A 23,503-nucleotide genomic window follows, 5' to 3' on the forward strand; every position below is an offset into this window, starting at 1 on the left:
AAAAAAAGAAGAATCCTCCACCTGCCCGTTGAACCATTGTTAACTTGGTCTTGGCGTTCCAACCAGACCCACCATAAGCACCAATTCCAAAGTTCATGGCCGTACCCATTACTATTCCATCAAAGCCCAATGGACTCGGCGCGTGAGCACTGGGCATTGTCTTGGGTGCTATGTCTTCTATGGACCACGTGTGAATGATCGAACAGAAGAATCTTGGGGACTTTATGGAACTGCCCCAAATACAAGGTTTAAATTGACATGCCATTGAAAAAAGTATTTACATAGAATATTTAAAATATATCCTCCGGAAATCGTGGTTACCGGCGCCTGAGATGTTTGGTTAGAGGATTCAAATCATGATTTGAATTATGATTCATTGTTCGTTACAGTATTTTCTCTCATAAAAAATACACGTAAATCAAAAATGGTTCTAATCACATGATTCTAATCCATGAACCAAACGTCTCCGCAAATTATAATTCGAAATTATTCTCGATTTATGTGTTTTTTTATGAGAAAAATACTATAACAAATCACGAATTATGATATGAACTATGACACGAATCTTTACTCTAAACACACGAAAACAAAGTCACAAAAAAAATCAAAATAATAAAGAAAAAAAAATCCACCAAAACTACATAAAAATTACAAAAATCCACAAGTAGCAACAAAAATCACAGAGCTCGACCAGGACGAGCAAACAAGTCTCAATCACACCGAAGAAATCTTCATTGTGGCATTGGGGAGGCGTCGGAGAGAGCTGCTGAAAGAGAGAATGAAAAGAATAAAATAGCCTTGCTTAGACTTCAAGGGCATTTCAGGAGTTGTTCTTTTACATTTTTAAATTAGGGTGACTTGAGTAATGATCTTGAGTTGAGTTTGAGTTATAACTTGAGTTAAAGTTGTAACTTGAGTTTGTGTGTGAATGTGTACATTTAAAATATGATTTGAATTGAGAATCTATTTGAGTTGGTCAAAACTTAAATTTATATTTAGATAGTATTTTAACGGTGATAAAAAATTTTAATAAGGTATATGTGTGTGATTTTATTCGTCTTTTCGTTGTAAATGTATAGAAAAAAATCATCTCAATCAGAATTAAAACGAAAAAATTATGACATTTTTAATAATAGAAAAAATATTGTTCGTTAACTTAAGTTCGAGTTTATGAACTCGAGTTGAATGAAAAATTTAAATTCGAGTTTAGGTTTAAACTCAAATTTTATAAAAAAATATGAATTTAAATAAAATTGTAACTCGAATTTTTTCTCCCCGATATTTTTTAAAGAAAAACTATAGTAGAAAAATGGAGAAGTTTTTGTAGCCGTGGTATATGTGGATGCAGGGTTTGTTTATGTGGCAGAAAACGTAAATATCTCAAGAATCTTCGTTGTCAAAATCACTGTTAGGCTTCAGATCAGAGCTATAAATACTCTCTTAAACCAAGTGTATCAACGACCTGCCTGCCTGCCTGCCTTTGTCACTCGCCTCGTGCTCTCCGTCTCTCTCCCTCCCTCTCTCTCTCTCTCTCTCTCTCTCTACGCTTTCCCTTCTCTTTCAGAGCTCGGTGAATCCATCAATGGCGTCCGTCACAGGAGCTTCAATTTCCCTCCGATCTCGCCCCTCGCAATTGCATCGGAGCTTGGTATGTCTTATTTCCGTGGTTTTCGATTCGATCTCTGTTTTGCAAATCTTGTTGCTCCTTTGTGAATTGCGATTTCGTAGATCCTTTTTTCTCTCCATTTGCTGAAGTTCCGTAATCATTGCTTCTATTTAGTTCGGTTCTAGGTATTTTGTATTTGAGCTGGTCTCGATTGGTTATTGAGTTGATACGGTGTTAGATTTTCGTGACTTAGCTTGTAAATGTAATACGAAGATGTTGAGATCTGAAGATTTTGCGTATGCTTTTGTTGGAATCGCAAGTCCATGGATCCATGCACATGAATATGATTAAATCACGGTCCATTTAGCATCGGAAATTGGTTGTTAGGAATACTCATTTTTTAATCTATTTACGATATTCAATATCTTTTTTTTTTTTTTGCTTGAAGAAAATAATTGATATGTCATGAAGACAAATTTGTAATGGAATAGGACTTGTTTGGTAGGAATAAGTGGTTTGCTGGTGACATGTGGTAATCGAAAGCATTTTCTTCAAATGGGGACAGGCAAAAAATTATGAAATTAAGCAACGGGAACTTATTAGTACCCAGCCTCTCTTTGCTGTAGCAGAATTTTACAATTTTTATTCTATATATTTTTCCTTTTAAATAAGCTGTCAAGAGGCTTTTGCAGTTGTTGTTGTAGTTGTGTTTTTTTTTTCAATCTTATACTGCTAATTCGGTCACCTGCATGTTTGCAACAATTTATTATTTGAAGAAGAGTAACTTGGAGAGAGTGATGGATGGCGTTTTTCTCTGTGCTATTTTGTTTTGTTGTTGACACATATTGAAGTTTTAATGACTGTATTTCTGGAACAGGCCACATCCAGCATCTATGGCTCGAGGTCAGTTTCTCTTAATGCTTATGGAAGAAGCTCGCTGTCATTCAGTTCAAGGCCACGTTTTGGTCGCCTTCAAGTTACCTGTGCTGTATGTTTCCGTTAGTGAAGTGTTTTTGTCTACCTTTTGTTTTCTTCGCTTAACATGCAGCGAATCTAGGAGATATTTTGGTTGATGTGAACTTATAAATTTGGCGACCGGAAAATACTAAACTACAACATAAACCAGTTACATATTGCCTATCGGAAAATGTGGCCATGGCTCTTTATGATTCTGAAAACATGGCCATATTGCCTACACCATGACCCAGTTACATACCTTGTAGCTTTCTGGCAATTATCGGGGTGTGCTTTGCTCAAGTTAGCTTTTGCCTTTATACTAATTGTAAGTGAATTATGATATCATGTGACATGAACTAAGATTAGTGGGCATTGTTGCATCAGGATTACATAGAAGTTTACTTTCCCAAACTAAGATTTGTGGGCATTGTTACATCAGAATTACATAGAAGTTTACTTTCCCAAACTGAAAGAATTTTAGAAATAGGAACATTGCGCAAAATTGCGCAAAACACATTCGTGCTTTGCATGTAATAGGAATAATGTACCCATGTGTGGCCCTTGATATATACACTTTTGATTAATTTTTCTTGTATCAGTTCTTTTGTGCATGTGATGTGTAGTGTTCTGCCACTATGTAAAATGTATGTAAAATGTCCTTGTGCAGGCCAAGGTAGAAATAGTGAACAAGGTGATCGGTATAGTGAAGAAACAATTGGCACTTGCAGACGACGCCGAAGTTTCTGGGAAGTCAACATTTTCCGGTCTTGGGGCTGATTCTCTTGATACGGTACTCTGAAATTATACATGACAAGTTTTACATAATAATTTTAAATAATTATTACTCTGATACTGTAAATCCTAACAAGTTTTTAGATAATAATTCTGCTGTCATATGAGCATTGGGATTTTGAGTTACTTGCCGCTTTGACCCTCTTGTATGCATATTAATTAAACACTTGAGCAAGTAAACCAAATGTTTATACTTGTATTCTAGTGAATCAGTAGGTTTGAGTTCAGTCTCTTTATGATTATTATTATTATGATTATTATTATTATGATTATTATTATTTTTTTATCCGTAGTGGTTCTTGCTTTAACTTTCACTTATTCTGTGTGCTGTAGGTTGAGATTGTTATGGGACTTGAGGAGGAATTTGGAATTTGCGTTGAAGAGGAGAGCGCTCAGAGCATCAGTACTGTTGAGGAAGCTGCAGAACTTATTGAGAAGCTCTCTGCGAAGAAGCAGGACAGCTAAGAACCCTACTAAGAAGGAGTGATAGAGGCAGAGACGCAGGCTGAGAAAGAGGCAGCGGCAATATGAAGTTTAGCTTTCTTATGACTGCTGAGTATCTAGCAGTTTCGGTCATGAACTCTAGGACCTTTTTGTTTTTGTTCTGACATAAACAGTTTAGTCGTTTGAGTACATTGCTTTTTTTTTTTTTATAAGTATTGAGGAGTGTCTTGCGTTCTCCCTTTTTGTTATTGTCTTAGTCCGATTCTATTTCTAGTTGATTAAGTGAAGAATTCAGATCATTTGCCTTTTAAAACATAGAATCTAAAAAATATTTTCACTCACATGCTTCAATTACAAAGTAGCACATGAAAACTGGAAGATAGGCCGCATGCTTCTCCTCTCCCCCTCTCTCTCTTTTTGTTTTTTTGTTTTTTTGTTTTATTTTGTCAAATAATTACACTAAGAGTATTTATAAAAAGTAAGATAAAAGTCCAGATCACTCATAAAGGTAAATTCTTTTTTTTTTTTTTTTTTCTTTTTTCGTGCGCTAAACTTGGAAGACAGGCGCAAACACAGTAGTACCCGGATGTGTCTGAGCTTCCACAGGTTCAAGGAAAGCAATCGATAACGTATTTTGCGGAGAGCATATTCTCCGTGGGATTAAAACCATACTACTCACATATAAAGTGGGTGTGATTAGATAAATAGGTGAAATCTAATTTAATAAGACTATTTTTTTTGTGAGTGATAAAGTATTGTCCTCATAAGAATAAATTTCATTTTTCTTTTTCGAAAATCACACGACACATATCAAGAAAACTTTTACACAGAGCAAATAAACAAAGAAAAGGAACTTTTATGTGATTAACCGTCATTTTTCACTGTTAGTATGAATTGTTTTTAGTTGGTGGATTAATTTTTAGTGGTATAATCTGAGTGGGAACAATTTTATGTCCCGCATTATATAAATTTTTAACGTGAAAGCTTAAAAATCTAATAATGTAAAACAACTGCTCTATCGGTAGCGGAAAAAAATATTCCTACCATGAAGTTCTCATTTAATAAAGGACAATTTCAACCAAAAAAAGGGAGAGAAATAAACGTTTCACGAATCATGATCACTCTCTTTCAAATTCGTTTCAGGAAGAAATATATTTTTATGTCCTACATTTCGGATTGTTGCATTTTTGTACCTTCAAATGATCAATTTTATGTTCAATTTATACCTCTTAGGTGAAATTATATATATTTTTTTAATTTTCTTAATACGCATGGTACAAAAATGTAAAATTTCCTTATAGGAATAAAACCTTACAGCTTGACAAACAATCAAAAGGAACAAGTTCCCCAAACATTTACCAGTGGAATTCTGCAGAAAAAAATTATTCATTGCAGTGTTCGTTACTATTCATTTTCATCAACTTTATCCATCACAATCATTCTTGTATCAACCAAGTTTTAATAACTACGAAACTAGAAAACAAGTGTACAATTGTTTTTACCCATGTAGATTTTACAACCTACTAAGAATGAGACTGATCAGTAGCACCAAACGTAAATTATTAGATTTACAAACTACAAAAGCAAAGCTGAAATGTGGTTTTGCGTCATAGAATAGAGTGACAGAACTACTTGCAGGATGGGAATTTCGTCAAACCATGAAAATATTTACTTTTATTTACAATGATTTTGATGGATTACACCATTTTACGGTTTGAGATGGCTCCACGTCATTCATTCCCAATCCACATCGAAGAAGCCGGCATCTTTCATCTCCGAGTAGTACACACTTTCCAAGTGCAAATCTTCCTCCTGGTGTTAATAAAAGTAAAATTAGTAATTTAGTAGGATACTACTACTTTGAAAGCAATAGTTAAAGACTGAAGTAACAAAAGAATATCTGATCATCAAACCAAAACAAAAGAAGAGGAAGACGAAGACAGTCTAATGAAAGAAAAGAAGATATTATCACGCATGAGATGAATGCTAACCTGGAAAAAATCAGCTAGAAACGTTACGTATATAAGAGGAAGATAAAACGCATGGTAACAGACAATAGTAGCACCATATAACCTGCAATAAAAGTTGGTGCTTTAGAATGCTACAGAAAGTAAAGGTCGACTTGAGATGGAAACTGGTAGCTCAAGAAATAAAAAAAAAAATGTAGATATACCAGAATCCAAATCCAGCCCCATTCCCAGTAAGTCCACAGGCAAACAACGCTAGTGCATTCAATGAGAACATGATCGCAGTATATTTGTAGAATGCAGGTCTTGCTGCAAAAAGAGAGCAGAACAATCAGATTCAATTATACAGCCCCAAATTTGATGCCAACCAACTTGAAACTACGAAAAGAATACAGTAGTGACCTTACCTGGTAATTTTTCTCTCCACTTGGAATTGTACATAAACAATACAAGACCATAAACAGCAGTCAGCACCAGCCTGTGGATAATCCACAAGCCCCATTTCTTATGATGCGTTTGGTCATTGCTGTCGATGAATAATGGGATCCCAAATCCAAACAGATATATTGCCTGCAAGACAAACCAGTATTAAGTGGCTATTTACAGCAATGTGCATTTTCCAACAACAACAGGTGAAGGAAAACTTGTAAAATTCCTTGTAAAATCTAAGCACTATTTGAATCACAAACAAATAAGATTTCTCCAGAAGGATGGAAATGGAAGAAAACCAGAATAGATACCTTGAGAATTAGGTCCAACCCAACAAGCAGCCCTGAAACCCCAAAAGTCCGTGTCATAGCGTCTAGTCCATTCACATGATTTCCTTGGAATAAAAATGCTAGCAAGCTTACTTCCAAAAATAGCATCCCAGAAGTGGTAAACAAAGATAAGACATTCCACGCTAGTTCTTTTCCAGGAGTGCACTCCCATGCCTGTGCTCAAGAATCCAACCCACTCTTAGCTAAAAGATAAAGGAAACTTGGTATAAAGCATCCAAAAACATTTAAAAAAAAAAAAGGATCCAAAAACAAATCATCAAGGGGACTTTGATAGCATAATCATAACAAGATCGAGACGAAAATAACATTTCATAGTATTATGAAAAGGCACCATCAGTTCAACCTTCTTAACTTAAGATTACTGAAAGCACATGAAAAAAGTAACCAAGTTCCATACAGAGCCATACAGAAGCCCCTAATTGACACTCACTGGTTAGAAAGTTACAATACTATCTTGATAAAACATTGTTCTCCACAAAAATACAGCCACCATTATAACTTAAAAGCACAAGGGGCATTGGCATCTATATGCCATACAGAGACGACTTTCGAGTAGAGTATGTAGGAAACTTAATCCTAGTCAACGACCCAAAATTCACCCTTCTACTAGTGTGTTTGAGACATGGAATCTCCCGATCTGGCATAGTCATTTGGTTCATAGTTTTGAACAGAAATTCAAATTTGGTTACCTAAAATGACAACATGACTTTCACAACCCAATACTAAAAGACTAAGAGAAATCTAAAAGTAATCTATTGCGGCAATTGAACTACGAAAAAACTAAAGAAAACAAAGAACAACAGCACCATTCAGAAACTTAATTTTTCACAGAATTACTCTCAAAACGACAACCACAGTTACCAGCATTTCAAGAATAAAAACAGTATCCTCAAATCCAGCCAAACCATAATCATAGCACAAAACTGCTATTAAGTCCAAAACTTAAACAAGGCAACAATCAAACCTGGAACCATAATTCGAAACCAATAATCATTAAATCAAGGTTCACCAACAAGAAATTACCTAAACAGAAAAAATAGAAACAATAAAAACACCAACTTCGGTATAAAAAATTGAAACGACAAGAACCTGAAAGAGGCACCAGGCGAGATTGAGCAAACTGACAATCCAAAGACAAGCGTAATACGCGACCATGATGTAAGACCGGCCATGGGAGAGCTTAGGGAAGCTTTGCCTTGCCTGGTATCCCAAGTAGAGGACGAAGAGAAGCGAGGCAACGATCAACGCCGCATTATGCCAAAATCCATGGCACTCCGTGATCCAATTGGAGAATACCGGACCCGAATCTTCCACTGTTAGGGTAAGATTCGAGCTCTGCGCAGTATGGGCTTGGACTCCTGGCTGCGAGAGGATATCTTCGAGAGCGCGCATTTTCGAATCAGACGAGAACGAAAAATTGGAGCTCGAGTGGATTTGCAGAGACAATTGGGCGCTCAATGTGGAAACCCTAACCCTAGGTCTGGTTGAAAAGCGAATTTGGGGAAAAGGTTCTGATTCTGATGCAGTAGGCAGATGGCGGCTTTCTCTATTAAAGAGTATAAAACCCCCGGTTTAGCTTTGCGCCTTCCGTACTTTAACACTTCTTCTTCTTCTTCTTTTATTTATTTATTTATTTATGTATTTATTTTTAAGATTATTTTTTTCTCTTATTAAGGAAACAATTATGTAAAATTTATGAGATGTTTGTTTCAAAGGTTTTTCCTAGCTGTGAATCATGGTTCTTGGTTCTGTACAGTATTTTTTTCTCACAAAAAATTTAATTTTTAAAAATTAGAATCATAAACTATGATTTTAAATTTATGAATCAAACGTCTCATTAATAATTTATCATCTTCTTTCTTTAAAGAAAAATAAAATAAGAATGAGATATTTGAGCTCAAAACAAAACAACCTTTGAGATAGAGATAATTAGTTAATGATCCTAAAAATAAGGAGCCTTGACTTAAGGGAGGCCTTTGGCAGTTTCCTTAATGGCCTTACCATTCAGGAGGCATTGGCAAAAACAGCCTATCCTTCTCTGCATTGCATAACCAAAATTGAGGCAATAGTAATTGCATTTGGTATTGATTTTAATAGATATTATTGATCAACTTCAACTCTTTTTTTTTCTTTTTTTCTTTTTAATACTTCTTTTCCTTCCTTTTTTGTTTCTCTCAATTAGTATTTGGCTATGGATAGAACAAGACAAGTTTATGCCAAGCAGAACAGCAACACGGGAACGCCGGTGACACCCTCGTCGCCAATGGCATCGCCTCTGAACCGCCACACTAGGATGGGCTCGACGACTGGCTTGGCCAATGCCAGGAAGGCGCAGAATGCAAAAGCTGCAGCGCAGAGGCTGGCGCATGTCATGGCACACCAGGCTGCAGACGAGGATGATGAAGAGGATGATCTTTTGTATGATTATGGTGGCACAAGAAGCCTCGGACTAGGTGGTGGCAGGGCTATTAGATCTCGCTCTCCTATGGTATTACTGAGTGGCCTAAATGGAATACCGCATGATGTTAATCTGGTTTATGATCATCACATTATGCTTATCTTTTTTCGATGTTTGTGTTTGTTAGTCTCTTCGTTGTGTTAATAATCAAGATCAATCTTCTTCAACAAGAGCAGTTCCTGGTCCTAGATCATCATCATCATCTCTAAACAATTTAGAGAAAGTATCATCATCACCCCAATCATCATCATCGGGTCTTTCAACTTCAGCTAGTGGAACTCGACTTTTGCAGTCCATAAACTCTGTCGAACAGCCTCAATCAGCATATTCCGTGGCTCCTAATATTCGACGATTGCAGTCTCCAAACTCTTCTGGACAATCTCCATCCAGTTATTCGGCTACAGCTACTCGAACATCGCAGCAAAACAATCCTAATGAGCAGCCAAAGTCTGCTCGTTCAACGACATCTTTGCGATTATCATCTCAGTCTTCCATTGAACAACCCCCTTCTGCTCGTTCTTCGTTAGTTAGCCTTCCTCATTTAGGAATTAAGACAGTTTCCATGGTTCCAGCTAGTGTTCCAATCTCGCTTAAGCCACCCTCTCCCGCGATTTCCTCAGATGTTCACGTTGCAAGAGAAAAAAGGTATCCTTGTCCATCTTCTATGGAACTATATTCTTTTTTAAAACCTCAAAATTCATTATTAGGCCATTGTTTTAATAAGTTCTGGTTAATGAGCAGGCTGTCACTAGATTTAAGTATGAATTTGAGAGAAACCGGCAACCAACGTTCTTCTTCGGTTTTACAAGATGAGGTATGTCCAATAAAAGTTCCATGATGGCAAGATCATGTTGATATAGGCGACTTGTTTGAAACCATATCAACTTTCTCAAGTTGGTGCAGTTTCAAGCTTCACTCTCCTTAGGTTAAGAGGCTTTATTTCAATATTTTACCAAGGTTTGGTTTCATTGCAGCTTGATATGCTACAGGAAGAAAATGAAAGCTTACTTGAAAAGGTGATGCCAAAAAATTTTTGAAGTAATTTTCATGTGTATGAAATCCTTGGTAGATTAACCTTGACTTATTTATCTAATATCTTTCTTCTGTGAAGGGCATGAATAATGTTTTTCCTTCTCTTTAAGTTCCCAATGAGAAGTGCTGCAACAGCCATATCCAAAAGATGTAATCAATCTTATATCAAGAATATAGCTATTGCAGCACCTTAAATTCACCGAATTTTAGACAAATAGATACGTTTACCTTGTGATTTTTTGGAACTCCATTTTGATATGTGCCTCCCCAGCTTCGACTTGCAGAAGAGAGGTGCGAGGACGCAGAGGCAAGAGGTCGACAGCTCGAGAAACAGGTAACCGTCTACACTTTCTATGACACCCCTTAGCCTTATTATATCAACTTGACAAGACAACATTAGAAAAGTAATAATAAAAATAATAGTACTGGGATTTTTCTTCCTTTCCAACGTTTTTTTTCCTTCTCTTTTAGGTTGCTACTCTTGGGGAAGGTGTAACTTTAGAAGCCCGTCTTCTAAGCAGGCATGCTTCTTCAACGTCCGCGGACTTCTTAAATTGTGTCCTTTTTTATGCTAACTTTCTTCTTTTGTTTGTTTTACTATTCAGAAAAGAGGCAGCCCTACAGCAAAGGGAGGTTTGTACACACGCTTATGTTTCTCTCTGCTTTGCTTGTTGTTAAAAAGGAAAAAAAGAAAGAAAAAAAAACCATAAATAGATAGTCTTGTGCTCTCTATGCTTTTATGCAATTGTGTTGAACTGCAATTCAAGAGGACTCTCTTTGCAGGCTGCTTTAAGGGTTGCGGAACAAACCGCTAGAAACGGTCTAAACAGCGAGATTATTACACTTAGGACAGAAGCTGAGGTATCCAACTAAATTTTACATATTTTGTTATCTTACTGGTTTTTCTAAAGCTGTTTTACAAACATGTGGAATTTTGAGTTAAGACGGCGAGGGATGAGGCAACATCTGCTCTAGAGAACCTCCATGAAGCTGAGAGAGAACTGAAGTCACTTCAAATTGCAACCCAGAGAATGATTCTGACAAAGGAAGAGATGGTCTGTATACTTTTAGTTTTTATATTTGCAGACTCCATCTTTATGCATCTACATGTCTGATATGATTTCCAGTTTTGATCTTAGGAAGAAGTTGTTCTAAAGAGGTGTTGGCTTGCTCGATATTGGAGTTTATGTGTTGAACATGGTAGGAATTACATTACTTGTTGTTTTTTAACCAAAAAAAAATAAAAAATAAAAAATAAAAGAAAATTCCTTTTTGCTACTTTTGTAGTTTATAATTTATGACGTTCACTGGGCACTTCAATTCTTTTTGGCAGGTATCCATGCTGAGATTGCCAAGGCAAGATATGAATACTGGTCATCTTTAGCCCCTTTACCTGTTGAAGTTGTCTTATCTGCTGGACAAAAGGCCAAGGAAGAGAAAAGTAAGACTCCACTTGGATTTCTTTTCTGTATGTTTATTCTGGTATTTGTCTGTTATTGATGATAATTGATCTTTTTTTTTTTTTTTGGTCATCAAATGGTGATTAGAAGACAATGATTTAGAGGAAATAGAGAGTGACCCAAGAGACTTGAATAAACTTTCTGGGGATGTGAACATTGAGAATATGCTTTTAGTTGAGAAAGGCATGAGGGAACTGGCTTCCTTAAAGGTAGAGGATGCCGTGGCGCTTGCAATGGCCCTAAGTCGACGCTTAAATGCGATCAGATCTGGTTTGTCAGGTGAAGTCATATATGCAATTTTTTCAAACAAGTTCTTTATTCATGTACTGAAAATAGTGTATCAATACTAGTTGCATTACCCTTTTTTTCTCCTTTCAGCTTATGGGTGTGTAGATGACTTGAAACTACCTATTGAAGGACAGTTTGAAGCATTTGGTATGTTTAACAAAATTTGATAAAAATGATATTCTTTTTTGTGATCTATCCTCTAACACGGCATGCACTTTTGCTTTCAGAATTGAGCAAAGAGGAGTCGGACGATGTACTATTTAAGCAGGTGCCATAGCACTACTCAAAGTGATCTAAAGTCTAAACCATGAAAAAATCTAATAAATTGGAGTCATATCTTCCATTGTAACATGTTGCTTGCTCAAGTTAGAATCATTAGGAGGACGTTTAGTTGATAGATTCATAATTATTCTCGATTTACGTGTATTTTTTGTGAGAAAAAATACTGTAACGAGTCACGAACATGACACAAATCCTTATATACTTTTATACCAAATTCTTAAAGTTGAAGCTTCTTATTTTGTGATTTTATTTTGTAGGCTTGGCTTACATATTTTTGGAGAAGAGCCAAAAACCATGGACTGGAACCAGATGTATCAGAGGAGCGTCTGGAGTTCTGGGTCAACCACAATACCAAGCCGCCAACTTCACATGACGCTGTCGATGGTATAATTCTCTCTTTTTGTTATTATACGAATCAATCTTTTCAACATGTATTTAAGTTATCCTAATTACACATAATGTTATGGCGTGCCAGTTTTGGAAATCCGATTAGAACTAGAGAGGCGTGAGGTGTGTGGTTCTCTTGTAATGTCATGTCCTACGACAACTGAAAGTGGACATAAATATTAATTGTCTATATAGTTGTTTTATCTTATTTTATTTTTGTTAGTGCATTTTTTGTGTTAGTTTATTTTTGGTAAATTGGTTGGCATTGTAAATTGATAGTCCTCTTAAAGAAAGTTTGATTGTCATGTTTATTGGCTGAAAATCAAGAGTGAACTTTCTGGAGCATTATGGCTGGCTCTTCTAAGGAAAGAATTGTGAAAAATATTGGGAATGATTGTCTTCTTATTGTCATTGGGGTTGGTGACCTGATTTATGGTGTGAATGGAGGAGATATTACCATGATTGGATGTGCTTATCGTGGATGTTTGAGGGGTGAGATTCTGTGATGGTATATACAGTGGCATGAGGGTTTTGATGTTAAAAAGAACGTGAGGTGAAGAATATGTGCTAAATACAGAAAAAGTTGTGTGTGTTCATGTGAGTATGAGATTGTAATGTTAAGATTCGCTTGATGTGTTGCGACGGATTGTAAGAACACTTTTAAATTGGTTCTTCGGGAGAAGATTTCTTTAGTTTCGGGAGGAAACCGTCAAGTCGAGTGATGCTCGCTGATCAAGCTTTCTAAGAAAATTCTAAGCAACGGCGACATCATCAAAGAGGGAGTCGTTGAGTATGAAAAAAACGGACCTAACAAATTTTTTTTTTTTTTCGTTAATAAAAGATTAGGGCGTTTAATCCGTAACATCTGGACAATATTTACCTTACCTTGTTTGACTACTTTAATACAGTTGAGCGTGGCCTGATAGAGCTAAGGAAGTTCGGCATTGAAAACCAATTATGGGAAGAATCTCGGAAAGAGCTTGAGCTGGACACCAACCGCAAAAGACAGAGTCAGTCTGACTTCTGATATGCAGATTTTCACTGTGAAATTTCTCCGTGATGTTTGTTTCATGTTTTTTTTTTTTTACTATTTTCACCGGGCTGAGATTTTGCAAGTAGAATTTCTAGTGTAATAAAAAAATCTGGTGTTAAAGTGGCTATTTTCAATTTGTAAGAGAGATTTCCAATGTAGCTTATTTGATCAAAATTCATTACTCTCAATTGCTTCTGTTGTGTAGTTTATGACAATTTCATCTCAATCAATATCATTTCTTTGATAATTGACACATCCATTATCCATTTCTCTTATCCAACTGCATAACACTTGCAATATTAAAACGTGCACTCATAAAAATTGCATATTTACTATATAAGAACTTAGCATAATAGTCTATGTGAATTGGATAACAATTTATTTGACAGCTAAACCACGTTGCTCAAGATCAAAAATTAACAATAATAATATTTAAAGACACTAGGCAATTTCATAATCAATTATCTAATCGAGTCAGTTAAAAATAAGTATCACATCATAGCTAATAATTCATAGCTCCATCCCTCTTTAATAACCTTTTGCCCATTTGATCAAGTTTTGTGAAGGTTTATTATGCTAGTGAGTGGTAAGTAAGTAACGAGTGCGATGAAAAGGTAGATGGCATTAACGCACTTCTTGATAGAGTCTTTGGCCGAAGTCAATTTTAAGTGCAAAAACAGCGTCAGATTGGTGTCGTTTGTCTAATAAATTGACCCCTATCACCACAATTACACAACCAAATCAAATGAGCCTTGTTTTTGCTGTTTGAGTAAATTTAATGAGGTGTGTTTTTGGTCTCATCCTTGTTCTCATCGACCATAAGTAATGTTTCAATGCACGGTTTGTTTGACCACCAAAATAGATAGACCAAGGCCACCACACCCACCTTTTCTTTTTTTTTTTCTTTTCTTTTTTTCCCCTGAAAGTGCATATCCACCAATTTTGTCCTTAATTCTGCAACCACATTAGTCATTAATTTTTTTAAAAAATTTTATTGAAAGAATGTCATGCCAAATCCTAAAATCCACGTTACATAAATCATTCATTAAAATACTAATACAAATTACCATTTTCCTTCACCTAAAATACATGCAGTCTCACTTATCCGATTATGAGTTGGTAAACATACCAATAGAGTCTAGCTATTGCCACATACCATCTCTATTCTCACATACTATCTCTCATACTCAACTCACCTATCTAATTTTTAGTATCTCAATTGATGTCTAATCAATTAAATTATTACACGTAGTATGATGGATTTAAATATCAAAAGTAAAGAAAAGTTAATTAAAAAGATATTTATTTTTTTAAAAAAATAATGTGATTAATTAGAAACAATTCTAAACACCAAATTAGACAGATGATTTAAATCTCCATCTCTTTATGTAAATTATACTATTTTATAGCAACTTTCTAATTTTTTTTTTAAATACGTCAACATTCTAAAAGTGGTATTTCTATAGGTCTCGTTCACTTCGCGGATTCGAGTTTTCAATTTGAGTTGAGATGTGATATTTTCTGAGAGTTTTTTACTGTAATAAAAAAAAATTAAATATGACATTTTTTAAAAAAAAATTTCTATAAAAATCTAGAACTAAAAACTCAAATCGGTGAAATAAACGATATCATAATTTACCAATTTCTTAAGAGTTAGACTCCTGGCAACAAGATTTGGGCTAAGGCTTGAATGGGTCTCAACCCAGTTTAGAGCCCACTAACTCATAGCCTCTCCCTCAACCACACTACTGTGAATATGAAATGACAATAAACACCCCCAACTCTGGTGGGTAGGTGGTTGGAAAAATCTAGAATAACAGGACAGTCAGATGCTCCTATCTCTTTCTAAGAGTGTGTTTGATTGGATGGAAGGAGAGTCTTTTGGTTTATAAATTTAAAATTATGATTTTAATTTTTAAAATTTAAATTTTTTATGAGAAAAAAATATTATAAAAAATTAAAAATTATAATTTAAAATGAGGATGAGTCATTTAAATAAACTTCACATAAATCTCTTGTTTGGTTGGAATAAGAGAGGAAATGGGAGGAGAGGTAGAGAGACTCAATCCATTGGGTCCCCTATTTTGCATCCCTTTGCTTATGAAGTGATTCACATAATTCATTCATTAAAGATTTGAAAAGACTATTTTATTCTTTAAAAATTTTATTTAAATTTGATAGAAAAAGATAATTTAATAATTAAATATATATTCATTCATCTATTCTTTTAATTTTCTTTTCTTCTGTTAAACATAATAAATGATTATTATAGAACTCGTTCATTTTATCGATTTAAGTTTAAAATTTAAATTTTATTATAATAAAAATCTCTCATAAATAATTATATCTAATTTTTTATTACAGTAAAAAACCCTCATATAAAATAATATGTCAACTCAAATTAAAAACTCAAATTAATGAACTAAACTATCTTTCTTTCCTAACTATCCTTTCAACCAAACGAAGCCTAACTAAAGTCACTCCCTTGCTCAGCCCTTGGTCACACCTTCTGCTATAAAATAAAATCGGCCAAACCCATCAGAGTACAGTTTACTCTTCCCTTTACCCGAAAACCCTTTTTCTTGTTTAATTTCATTTTTCTGCCTTGGGGGGGTGTTCTGAGGTGAGCTTATTTTCTTCTATCCTTACTTGATCACCTTAGATTCTGTTCTTTTCTATATTTTTTTTTTGTATTTTTCCTCGCTTCTTTTATTATGTGGGTTTTAGTTTTCTGATCTGGACTGTGTAAGAAGTGCTTAATTATGTTGGTTTTTTTCTTATTTTTTCTGGGGTTTTCAGCTTCATTTCTTGTTGATCTTTAAAGATCTTCCCTTTTTAATGCAAAATACACCGATGTTGTTTTTTTTTAATTATTTATTTGTATTTGTTTCTTTATTTCTCTTTTTCCGGAATATATTATTGCTCATAGATCGCTTACAGTGAGGTGATCTTCGTTTGGACTGAGATTGTTAAAAGAAAATTAAAAAAAAAAGATTTTTTTTTAAATCATGACAATATAGATTGTGAATTTGGTGAAAACTGGAGTGAATTGGTGAAACCCACGTTGGGTTTCTTCATAAGATTTGATTTTTAATCTTACACGATTCTTTGCTTTTATTATACTGGAAAACCTGTTAATATCAGCTATGCTTAATTTTCCTAAATCAAGCATTTTGCAGTTCTCAAACGATAAAATTTGAAATTTTGTTCTATCCAAAAGTTGGACACATTAGATGTCTTTCTAATTAGCTATCTTGTTTAGATCACAGAGGACGATGGGAAAAGCTGTTGCTGTTCTTGCATCTAGTGAGGGCGTCACTGGAACTATCTACTTCACCCAGGAAGGAGATGGTAACTACAAATGCTCATACTCGTACTTGAATATGTTCAATATATTTCTTGACGATTTACTGGTTTAAACTGATGATATTCATGTTTGCAATTCTTTTATTTTTATTTTTTAGGTCCTACCACCGTGACTGGAAACGTTTGCGGCCTTAAGCCCGGGCTTCATGGTTTCCATGTCCATGCTCTTGGGGACACAACCAATGGTTGCCTCTCAACTGGTATAGTTTGATATACTGTGATCTGATTTTGATCGCTTTAAGATAAATAATTTGATGCAGTTGGGAAACTATAAATAGTAGAATGCCATTATTTCTTGGTTGATCTCTCTAATTTTCAAGTTTCTTGCAGGACCACACTTCAACCCAGCTAGCAAAGACCATGGTGCCCCTGAAGATGAGCATCGTCATGCTGGTGACCTCGGAAACATCACCGCTGGTGATGACGGTATGCGAGAGTTTTTTTGCCCCTTTTCCGTTTGTTCATTACCACTTTTAATGAAATGTTTTTGGTGTTTTTTTTTTCCTGCAATTTATCCTTCTACCATTTGTAGATTGTATTGAGAGTTGAGCATTTGTTTACTTGTTTTGTGAGAAAGTTTGTTCCGACTATTAAATCATAATTCTTTCCTATGCTTGTTTGTTTCAGGAACTGCTACCGTCACAATTGTTGACAAGCAAGTAATCTTCTTTCTTTTCCTATCCATTCCAAACGGGTTGTGATATATTTTTTATGCTGCCTAATTGAAGTTTACCGCCTAAGTATTCAATTCTGTTTGCAGATTCCTCTCTCTGGACCACACTCCATCATCGGCCGTGCTGTCGTCGTCCATGGGGATCCTGATGACTTGGGCAGAGGTAATCTCTTGAGTCTTGGTGATCCCTATCCAAACTCAGCCTGCTCAAGTGGTTTATGTGCAAAATTATCTTGATTTATTCATCCATGGACGGCCTTTGATGAATGCTTATAATCTTTCACCCATTTTGAGCCTCAATTGACATTTCTTATCTAAACCCAATATGCATTTTGCTTTTAATGGCCAGGAGGACATGAGCTGAGCAAGACCACTGGAAATGCTGGCGGCAGAGTTGCTTGCGGTAAGTTAATTCGCTCAGTTTCGGTGAAATGGAATTTAAATACATTTTTCTATGTAAAGTCTAATAATTTGAATTTCTTTTAATGCGAGTCTCCTTTTTTGTTAACTCTTTTTTTCTTTATGCAGGTATTATTGGTCTGCAAGGATAAACATGAGCACCGTGGATTTGGATATGGATATTTACATGTTCCAATCTACTTTGAAGAAGGAAAAAGACCAAAACTTTTCTGAGTATCTGAATAAGAGGAAAGGCAGTATATTGGGTTGAATCTGTTCTGCGCTTTGTTGTTAGATCATACTTTGCTTCTGTGCAGACTGCGTTTCTTAGCATAAGAGTGATTTGACTCCGCATACTTTTGTTTGTTTTTATCTCTTTTTTCTTTTTATTTTTTGGCGATAAGTTTCTCCAAGTACTAAAACTTGACACTTGACAGAATGAGATGGTCTGCCCCAAAGATCAAGATTAATGACTAATGTGATTAAATTCACAAAAATTGTAGAAAAATGATACCAACAAATAGATGGATATGAAAGCTATTTATATGGCAAAAATTTAAAAACATGGTTAAGTTTCTTTGTTAAAAGAAAAAGAAAAACCTCGTTGAGAACTCTTTATTTTTTTATTAAGCTGACATGATTACTCATGTATGAAGTATGAACTGACACCATTGCTTGTTAATTAAACTGCCTTAAAGAGTCGTGTCGTTTCTCATTAAAAATCAGTTTTTTTTTTAACTTTTTCGACTTTTTGTAATTTTTTAAACTGGTTTTGTTTTTAATATAAAAGTAAAAATGAGATTATTTTGAGAATTATTTTGTGATTGATTTGAAAATTATATTTGGTTAATTTTTTAAAAAAATTGTTGAGTATAATAAAAAAGTAAAATTATATTTGGTCATAATTATTAATTAATATATTATAATATTATTGATTAATATTAAAAAATGAAAATAGAAAAAATAAAATAATTTTTAACAGTTTTTAAATTTTTTTTCAAAAACTTCTCATTGTTTTTTATTTGCGTTTTCATTTTTAAAACATTTACTAAACAAAAACGATTTGTAGATCATTTTTATTTTCGTATCTTAAAAGATGTGCAAAAATATTTTTAAAAATAAACAAAAATTAATTCTAAACGTACCTTTTATGTCGCTTCCTAAAGAAAACGACATGCACTTTTATTATTTCTTTATCTATTTCACAATTTCCTTTTCTAATATATTAAGGGTGCGTTTAGTTTGTGCGTTTAAATTGGTGATTTTTAATTTTAATTTTAAAATTTAAATTTTTTGTGAGAGAAAAATACTGTAACAGACTCATTGAACTCATAAAACAAACAATCTCTAAGCCTATATTTGGTATGATGGAAAAGAGGAATGGAGAGATTATTAGATGAAAAATGATTGAGTAGGTTGTTTGATAAAAAAGAAAAGAGAAGAAAAGAAAATATGGTGGATAAACAATATAGTGAGACAGACCGATTCTTATCTCTCAAAAAATTATCTACCCATTAATGATTAAAATAACTTTTTTATCCCCATTTTAAAACTAAATTAATATAAAATATTAGTAAAATAATCTTTTTCTATTGTTGTAACTTGTACGGCAAAAATTTCAAACTCTAATAATCCTTTATGTGCAGTAAATAAGGACATCTAATGATCGGAGACAACTTTGCCCTAACTGTCATGTTAGACGAGAGTTCTCTTGAGAGTAGAACACAAGTAAAGCGAAAAGTGTACGAAGGCGGTCGATCGCTTTAAGGTGTCGAGAAAAATAAGAGGTCAACCGCACCATCAGTTGTGAGCAGAGATGGCTCTAAGAGCGCCTAGGAAGTTGAGTTCACGCAGATCGAGAGAGATACGTGGCATGCCCCGAGACTTGTGACTTGTAATTAAAATAAACGAAATAAGTGGGGAAGTAGGTGAGAAAATCCTGCTAATTGACATAAATCCTAACCAACTAGGGATATTATCTAAAAAAATGGGAAAAATATTTCAGAATAGAATAAGGGAAATTACAGAGATTGCAGGGGGTATATATATAGAAAGGACAAGTTTATGGAGACATTCTGTAATCATATTTTTTAGAACACAGTGAATTTCTCTCATACTCACAGTAGATGTAGCTCTTGAACAAATGATGAACCACTATAAATATGTGTATTCTTATTTTTTGATTTTTCTTAATCTTTCTTAATCGCTTTTTAAATTACCAAAAATCACGTTATCTATCTTTTAATTTAATATATTCTTGTTGTCAAATTTCTACCGTCAACAACTATATTACATATTTCTCCTATTATACCAAACAACATATAAAAAAAAAAATCAACTCACTTATTTTCCTTCACATTTTCTTCCCATTCTCTTTTTCACCCTAACCAAACGAGGAACAAGGTTTCGTCAAGTACACCGTCTGTCGTGTAAAACGCCATTCCAACAAATTGATTAAAAAAAGAAAAAAAGAAAAAGAAAAAGAAATCATCCCTTTTCTCGTCAAAAGTCTTTGGGTAATTATTATTTTGGATCTGCGTGGGTTAAAGCAAGCAGTAACCGCCACCTAGGACCCAATCTTTGGCCGCTTCGAATTCCTCTCTTTCCTCTTCGCATTCCGCGGCAGCCCCACCATGTCGGCCACCGCCGTCGAAAAAATCTCGCCGTCGCCGTCGCTCGAAATTTCCGGCTCAAACAGACAGCAAATCCGCAAAGCCTTCAATCTCCTCAAGAACCACGCCTCCGCCGTCGCCAATTTCACCCTCCAATGGCAGGACCTCGAGGACCACCTCCAATCCATTCAAGCCAAACTCTACGACCTCCTAAATCCCCAATTCTCCCCGTCCAAACCTAATTCCATTTCCAATCCCGCCGATTCGCGATCCAAGCCCGAACAATCGCATTCCAATTCCATTCCGATTCACGACGGGAAGAAACTGGTAATCCACTTGAAAGCGCAGTTGAAAGAGCACGATTCGATTCGCGACGACGTTCGTAATGCGCTAAAGGCCGCGGAGGATTCCGGAAAGCTCGTTCTCGACGCCATTGGAGGGTTTTACCCTGCGGAGGCGAAAGCGGGGGTTGTTGATTCCGAGCTCAGCGCGGTGAGGAGAAGTTGCTTGCTTTTGTTGGAGGAGATGATCAAGGTGAGGCCTTTGATCAAAAATAAAGTTAGGGAAGCGGCGTCTAAGCTTGCGTCTGTGTGGAAGACGAAGATAAAGTTGGAGATGGGGAATTCCATGGAGGTTTTTGGGTTTTTGATGCTTTTGGTTGTTTATGAGTTGGTTGGCGAGTACGATAGGGATGAGATTTTGAGTCTTGTTGGCAATGTTGTGCAGCGTAGGCAGGCTCCGGAGTTGTTTAAGTCGTTGGGTTTGTCTGATAAGGCCTCTGGTGAGTTTTGGATAACAAATAATTAAATTATTTTGTTAGATAATAGTCAATTCTTTCTTTTGGTATAATGATCAAAATGTAGAGTGTTTCCCTGAGTAGAGTATGTAGTTAGTTGTAGAAATCTGATTCTTGGTTGGTTAACCTTTTGTGTTCTGATTCCATAGTGATTTAGAAAGTACGGATTTTCGAAAAATTTGAATTGGGTGGGTTGGTTTGTATGATCATATGTGACATTAGTTCTTGACTCGATGTTCAGTTTTGACAAGCGATGCTTACCTGATACCCGGTAGTGGAGTTCGCAGTTTTTGTAAAACGTCTGTAATAGGAAGAAGAATAATTCTGTATGACTATTTTGATTTGGGCAGTCTGGGGAAACTTGCAATCTTTTTGATTAATCTTTTTGATTAATCTTTTTTGGTGTCAGATTTTATCCAGAATCTTATCTCACGGATGAAGTACCTTGAGGCTGTTAGATTTATTTATGCATTTGAACTGGTTGACAAGTTCCCACCAGTACCCTTGCTTCAAGATCATTTGAAGGATGTCAAGATGGCTGCTAGGACTATTTGGAAAAAGAACAATAGTTCTCCTAAAGAAAAGGTATGTTTATTGCACATTAGTCGTCCTAAATTCACACCCAACTTCTTATTTTGTTTTATACTGAATTTCGTTATGAAATGTGCAGGATGATGCCGCAAACAAAGAAATAGCTGCTCTGAGAGGCGTAATAAGGTGCATTGAAGAATACAAGCTTGAATCTGAATACTCTCCTGAGGAACTTAAAGAACGTGTTGAGTGGCTGAGAAAGCAGAAATATGAGAGGAAAGAAAAGGAGAAGAATGCAAAGCAGAAGGCTCCCGGTCCCAAGGCTCAAGCGCAGCAGGTCAGTGGAAAGAAACGTGCATTCCCTGATTCTAAATTTCAAATGAAAAATCCACAGAACAGAAATAAAAATCTACGGACAGCACAAGTGGCAGTTGCGCCAAATCTTTCTTCTAGAGCAATAGCCACAGTCCAGACCGTGCATCATCACCCAGTAGGCTTATATGAGGGTGAAAGGACAGAATACTTGATGCCACCGGTCCGGATGGCTGCTGCACCAGCTGCAGCTTCTCCAATTGTTCCTGCTACTAGGGCAGCCGCGGTCCATGCACTGCACCATGTTCCGGTGGGCATGCTTGAGCGTGAAGGTGCAGAATACTTGCTTACAACAGCAGCTGCTGCTGCTGCTCCTGCTTCTGGTCCAAGCACATCTTTTGGTGCTGCTTCCAGCTTTTACTCCACTAAAGCATCTCATTATCAGCCTGCAGATTTATACACGGGCCAAGGAACACAGTACTCATCTGGATACCATAATTTGGCACGCTCCCCTCTCAATACACGCCCAAGCTTACAGCCTGGTACTCATGGTTTGGTGGCCTCCCCTACCCAGCGCATGAGCCAAGCTCATGAAGCCTATAATTTGACGGGTTCCGTCCTTGATCCTCATCACATCAGCTCTACCCTTTATGCATTGGCAAGCTCTGGTCATCTCACTGCACATTTGAACTCATCTGCTGAGCAGTATGGAACAAGTGAAAGGAGTGGGCAGTTTGGGTCACCCGAAGCCTCTCAGCATATCAGCATCCATTCGAATGCAAGCCCACATAGTTTTCTCGCTAATCACCCCAAGGCTCCTTTGAGGGTAGCTACACACGGTGATAGGCCCTTGTCTTCTAGTAGTGGCTATGGCCATGAAGCGCTGTCCAAACGTCCCTACGTGTTTTACCTTTAGCTCCATTGGGTACTCTTTATTGTAATTCGGTCCAATAAACTTGTAGTTGCCGATTGTGCATAGGGGCTCTCAGACAATTTAACCTTTTTACTTTCATTCTCGGATTGAATTTGTTGGTCAATGAAAGTGTATTCCATACATGGCATGGAAATGACTTGTAGAAGTAATTATTTCTTTTGCTTCCTGTTTTACGAGGTATGAATGTTTTATATTGTTTAGACAAGTATGTCACACTGAACACGTTGGGGCATGTTAATCCATGTGAAGTGCGAGTCTGCGACCAAGGCACGGGATTAAATGCTCTCTCTCTCTCTCGTTTCAGATGTGTTTTGTGAAACTGCAGAACGACTTCTGTAATCCATATCTACTCATGCATACGAGTATGTGTATACAACATGCATATCAATAATGTA

General features: G+C 35.8%; 5 protein-coding genes across 5 annotated transcripts; 4 read left to right on the plus strand and 1 right to left on the minus strand.

The window, feature by feature from the left end:
* The first annotated feature begins 1,432 nt into the window (after positions 1–1,432).
* LOC21393527 (acyl carrier protein 1, chloroplastic) lies at positions 1,433–4,034 on the plus strand. Its single transcript, XM_010099047.2, has 4 exons — positions 1,433–1,648; positions 2,484–2,594; positions 3,231–3,353; positions 3,689–4,034. The coding sequence occupies exons 1-4, from the start codon at positions 1,583–1,585 to the stop codon at positions 3,818–3,820; spliced, it is 432 nt and encodes a 143-aa protein (XP_010097349.1). The 5' UTR covers positions 1,433–1,582; the 3' UTR covers positions 3,821–4,034.
* A 1,239-nt stretch (positions 4,035–5,273) lies between these two features.
* On the minus strand, positions 5,274–8,122 carry LOC21393528 (transmembrane protein adipocyte-associated 1). The gene is made up of 6 exons (XM_010099048.2): positions 7,635–8,122; positions 6,507–6,698; positions 6,174–6,336; positions 5,973–6,075; positions 5,791–5,872; positions 5,274–5,611 (listed from the first exon to the last, which is right to left on the minus strand). Exons 1-6 carry the CDS (start codon positions 7,935–7,937, stop codon positions 5,534–5,536), a joined length of 921 nt encoding a protein of 306 aa, XP_010097350.1. The 5' UTR covers positions 7,938–8,122; the 3' UTR covers positions 5,274–5,533.
* A 614-nt stretch (positions 8,123–8,736) lies between these two features.
* On the plus strand, positions 8,737–13,480 carry LOC21393529 (coiled-coil domain-containing protein SCD2). The gene is made up of 16 exons (XM_024166221.1): positions 8,737–9,033; positions 9,131–9,648; positions 9,742–9,817; positions 9,978–10,019; positions 10,307–10,369; positions 10,507–10,556; positions 10,641–10,668; positions 10,819–10,896; positions 10,980–11,090; positions 11,175–11,235; positions 11,369–11,476; positions 11,586–11,774; positions 11,889–11,930; positions 12,011–12,051; positions 12,323–12,449; positions 13,361–13,480. The coding sequence occupies exons 1-16, from the start codon at positions 8,737–8,739 to the stop codon at positions 13,477–13,479; spliced, it is 1,950 nt and encodes a 649-aa protein (XP_024021989.1). The 3' UTR covers position 13,480.
* Positions 13,481–16,013: 2,533 nt separating this feature from the next.
* Positions 16,014–18,414, plus strand: LOC21393530 (superoxide dismutase [Cu-Zn]). Its single transcript, XM_024166211.1, has 8 exons — positions 16,014–16,108; positions 16,748–16,836; positions 16,950–17,051; positions 17,182–17,277; positions 17,479–17,510; positions 17,612–17,687; positions 17,874–17,927; positions 18,053–18,414. The coding sequence occupies exons 2-8, from the start codon at positions 16,761–16,763 to the stop codon at positions 18,073–18,075; spliced, it is 459 nt and encodes a 152-aa protein (XP_024021979.1). The 5' UTR covers positions 16,014–16,108; positions 16,748–16,760; the 3' UTR covers positions 18,076–18,414.
* Positions 18,415–20,426: 2,012 nt separating this feature from the next.
* Positions 20,427–23,186, plus strand: LOC21393531 (FRIGIDA-like protein 1). Its single transcript, XM_010099051.2, has 3 exons — positions 20,427–21,316; positions 21,741–21,916; positions 22,002–23,186. The coding sequence occupies exons 1-3, from the start codon at positions 20,557–20,559 to the stop codon at positions 23,088–23,090; spliced, it is 2,025 nt and encodes a 674-aa protein (XP_010097353.1). The 5' UTR covers positions 20,427–20,556; the 3' UTR covers positions 23,091–23,186.
* Positions 23,187–23,503: the final 317 nt, after the last annotated feature.

Source organism: Morus notabilis, unplaced genomic scaffold, assembly GCF_000414095.1.
Source record: "Morus notabilis unplaced genomic scaffold, ASM41409v2 Scaffold724, whole genome shotgun sequence".
Classification (NCBI taxonomy): domain Eukaryota; kingdom Viridiplantae; phylum Streptophyta; class Magnoliopsida; order Rosales; family Moraceae; genus Morus; species Morus notabilis.

What these genes read in the sequence shown, in the direction of transcription:
- LOC21393531 (XM_010099051.2), top strand. Translation starts at nt 20,557, where the DNA reads ATGTCGGCCACCGCCGTCGAAAAAATCTCGCCGTCGCCGTCGCTCGAA. An exon ending in TTTGTCTGATAAGGCCTCTG is followed by an intron (nt 21,317 to 21,740) that starts GTGAGTTTTGGA and finishes TTTTGGTGTCAG; the next exon opens with ATTTTATCCAGAATCTTATC. An exon ending in ATAGTTCTCCTAAAGAAAAG is followed by an intron (nt 21,917 to 22,001) that starts GTATGTTTATTG and finishes TGAAATGTGCAG; the next exon opens with GATGATGCCGCAAACAAAGA.
- LOC21393528 (XM_010099048.2), bottom strand. Translation starts at nt 7,937, where the DNA reads ATGCGCGCTCTCGAAGATATCCTCTCGCAGCCAGGAGTCCAAGCCCAT. An exon ending in GGTTGGACCTAATTCTCAAG is followed by an intron (nt 6,337 to 6,506) that starts GTATCTATTCTG and finishes TTTGTCTTGCAG; the next exon opens with GCAATATATCTGTTTGGATT. An exon ending in TTCTAGCTGATTTTTTCCAG is followed by an intron (nt 5,612 to 5,790) that starts GTTAGCATTCAT and finishes TATTAACACCAG; the next exon opens with GAGGAAGATTTGCACTTGGA.
- LOC21393527 (XM_010099047.2), top strand. Translation starts at nt 1,583, where the DNA reads ATGGCGTCCGTCACAGGAGCTTCAATTTCCCTCCGATCTCGCCCCTCG. An exon ending in GCCTTCAAGTTACCTGTGCT is followed by an intron (nt 2,595 to 3,230) that starts GTATGTTTCCGT and finishes GTCCTTGTGCAG; the next exon opens with GCCAAGGTAGAAATAGTGAA. An exon ending in GGGCTGATTCTCTTGATACG is followed by an intron (nt 3,354 to 3,688) that starts GTACTCTGAAAT and finishes TGTGTGCTGTAG; the next exon opens with GTTGAGATTGTTATGGGACT.
- LOC21393530 (XM_024166211.1), top strand. Translation starts at nt 16,761, where the DNA reads ATGGGAAAAGCTGTTGCTGTTCTTGCATCTAGTGAGGGCGTCACTGGA. An exon ending in CATCACCGCTGGTGATGACG is followed by an intron (nt 17,278 to 17,478) that starts GTATGCGAGAGT and finishes TGTTTGTTTCAG; the next exon opens with GAACTGCTACCGTCACAATT. An exon ending in TCCTGATGACTTGGGCAGAG is followed by an intron (nt 17,688 to 17,873) that starts GTAATCTCTTGA and finishes TTTAATGGCCAG; the next exon opens with GAGGACATGAGCTGAGCAAG.
- LOC21393529 (XM_024166221.1), top strand. Translation starts at nt 8,737, where the DNA reads ATGGATAGAACAAGACAAGTTTATGCCAAGCAGAACAGCAACACGGGA. An exon ending in GAAGCCCGTCTTCTAAGCAG is followed by an intron (nt 10,557 to 10,640) that starts GCATGCTTCTTC and finishes TTTACTATTCAG; the next exon opens with AAAAGAGGCAGCCCTACAGC. An exon ending in TTCTGACAAAGGAAGAGATG is followed by an intron (nt 11,091 to 11,174) that starts GTCTGTATACTT and finishes TTTTGATCTTAG; the next exon opens with GAAGAAGTTGTTCTAAAGAG.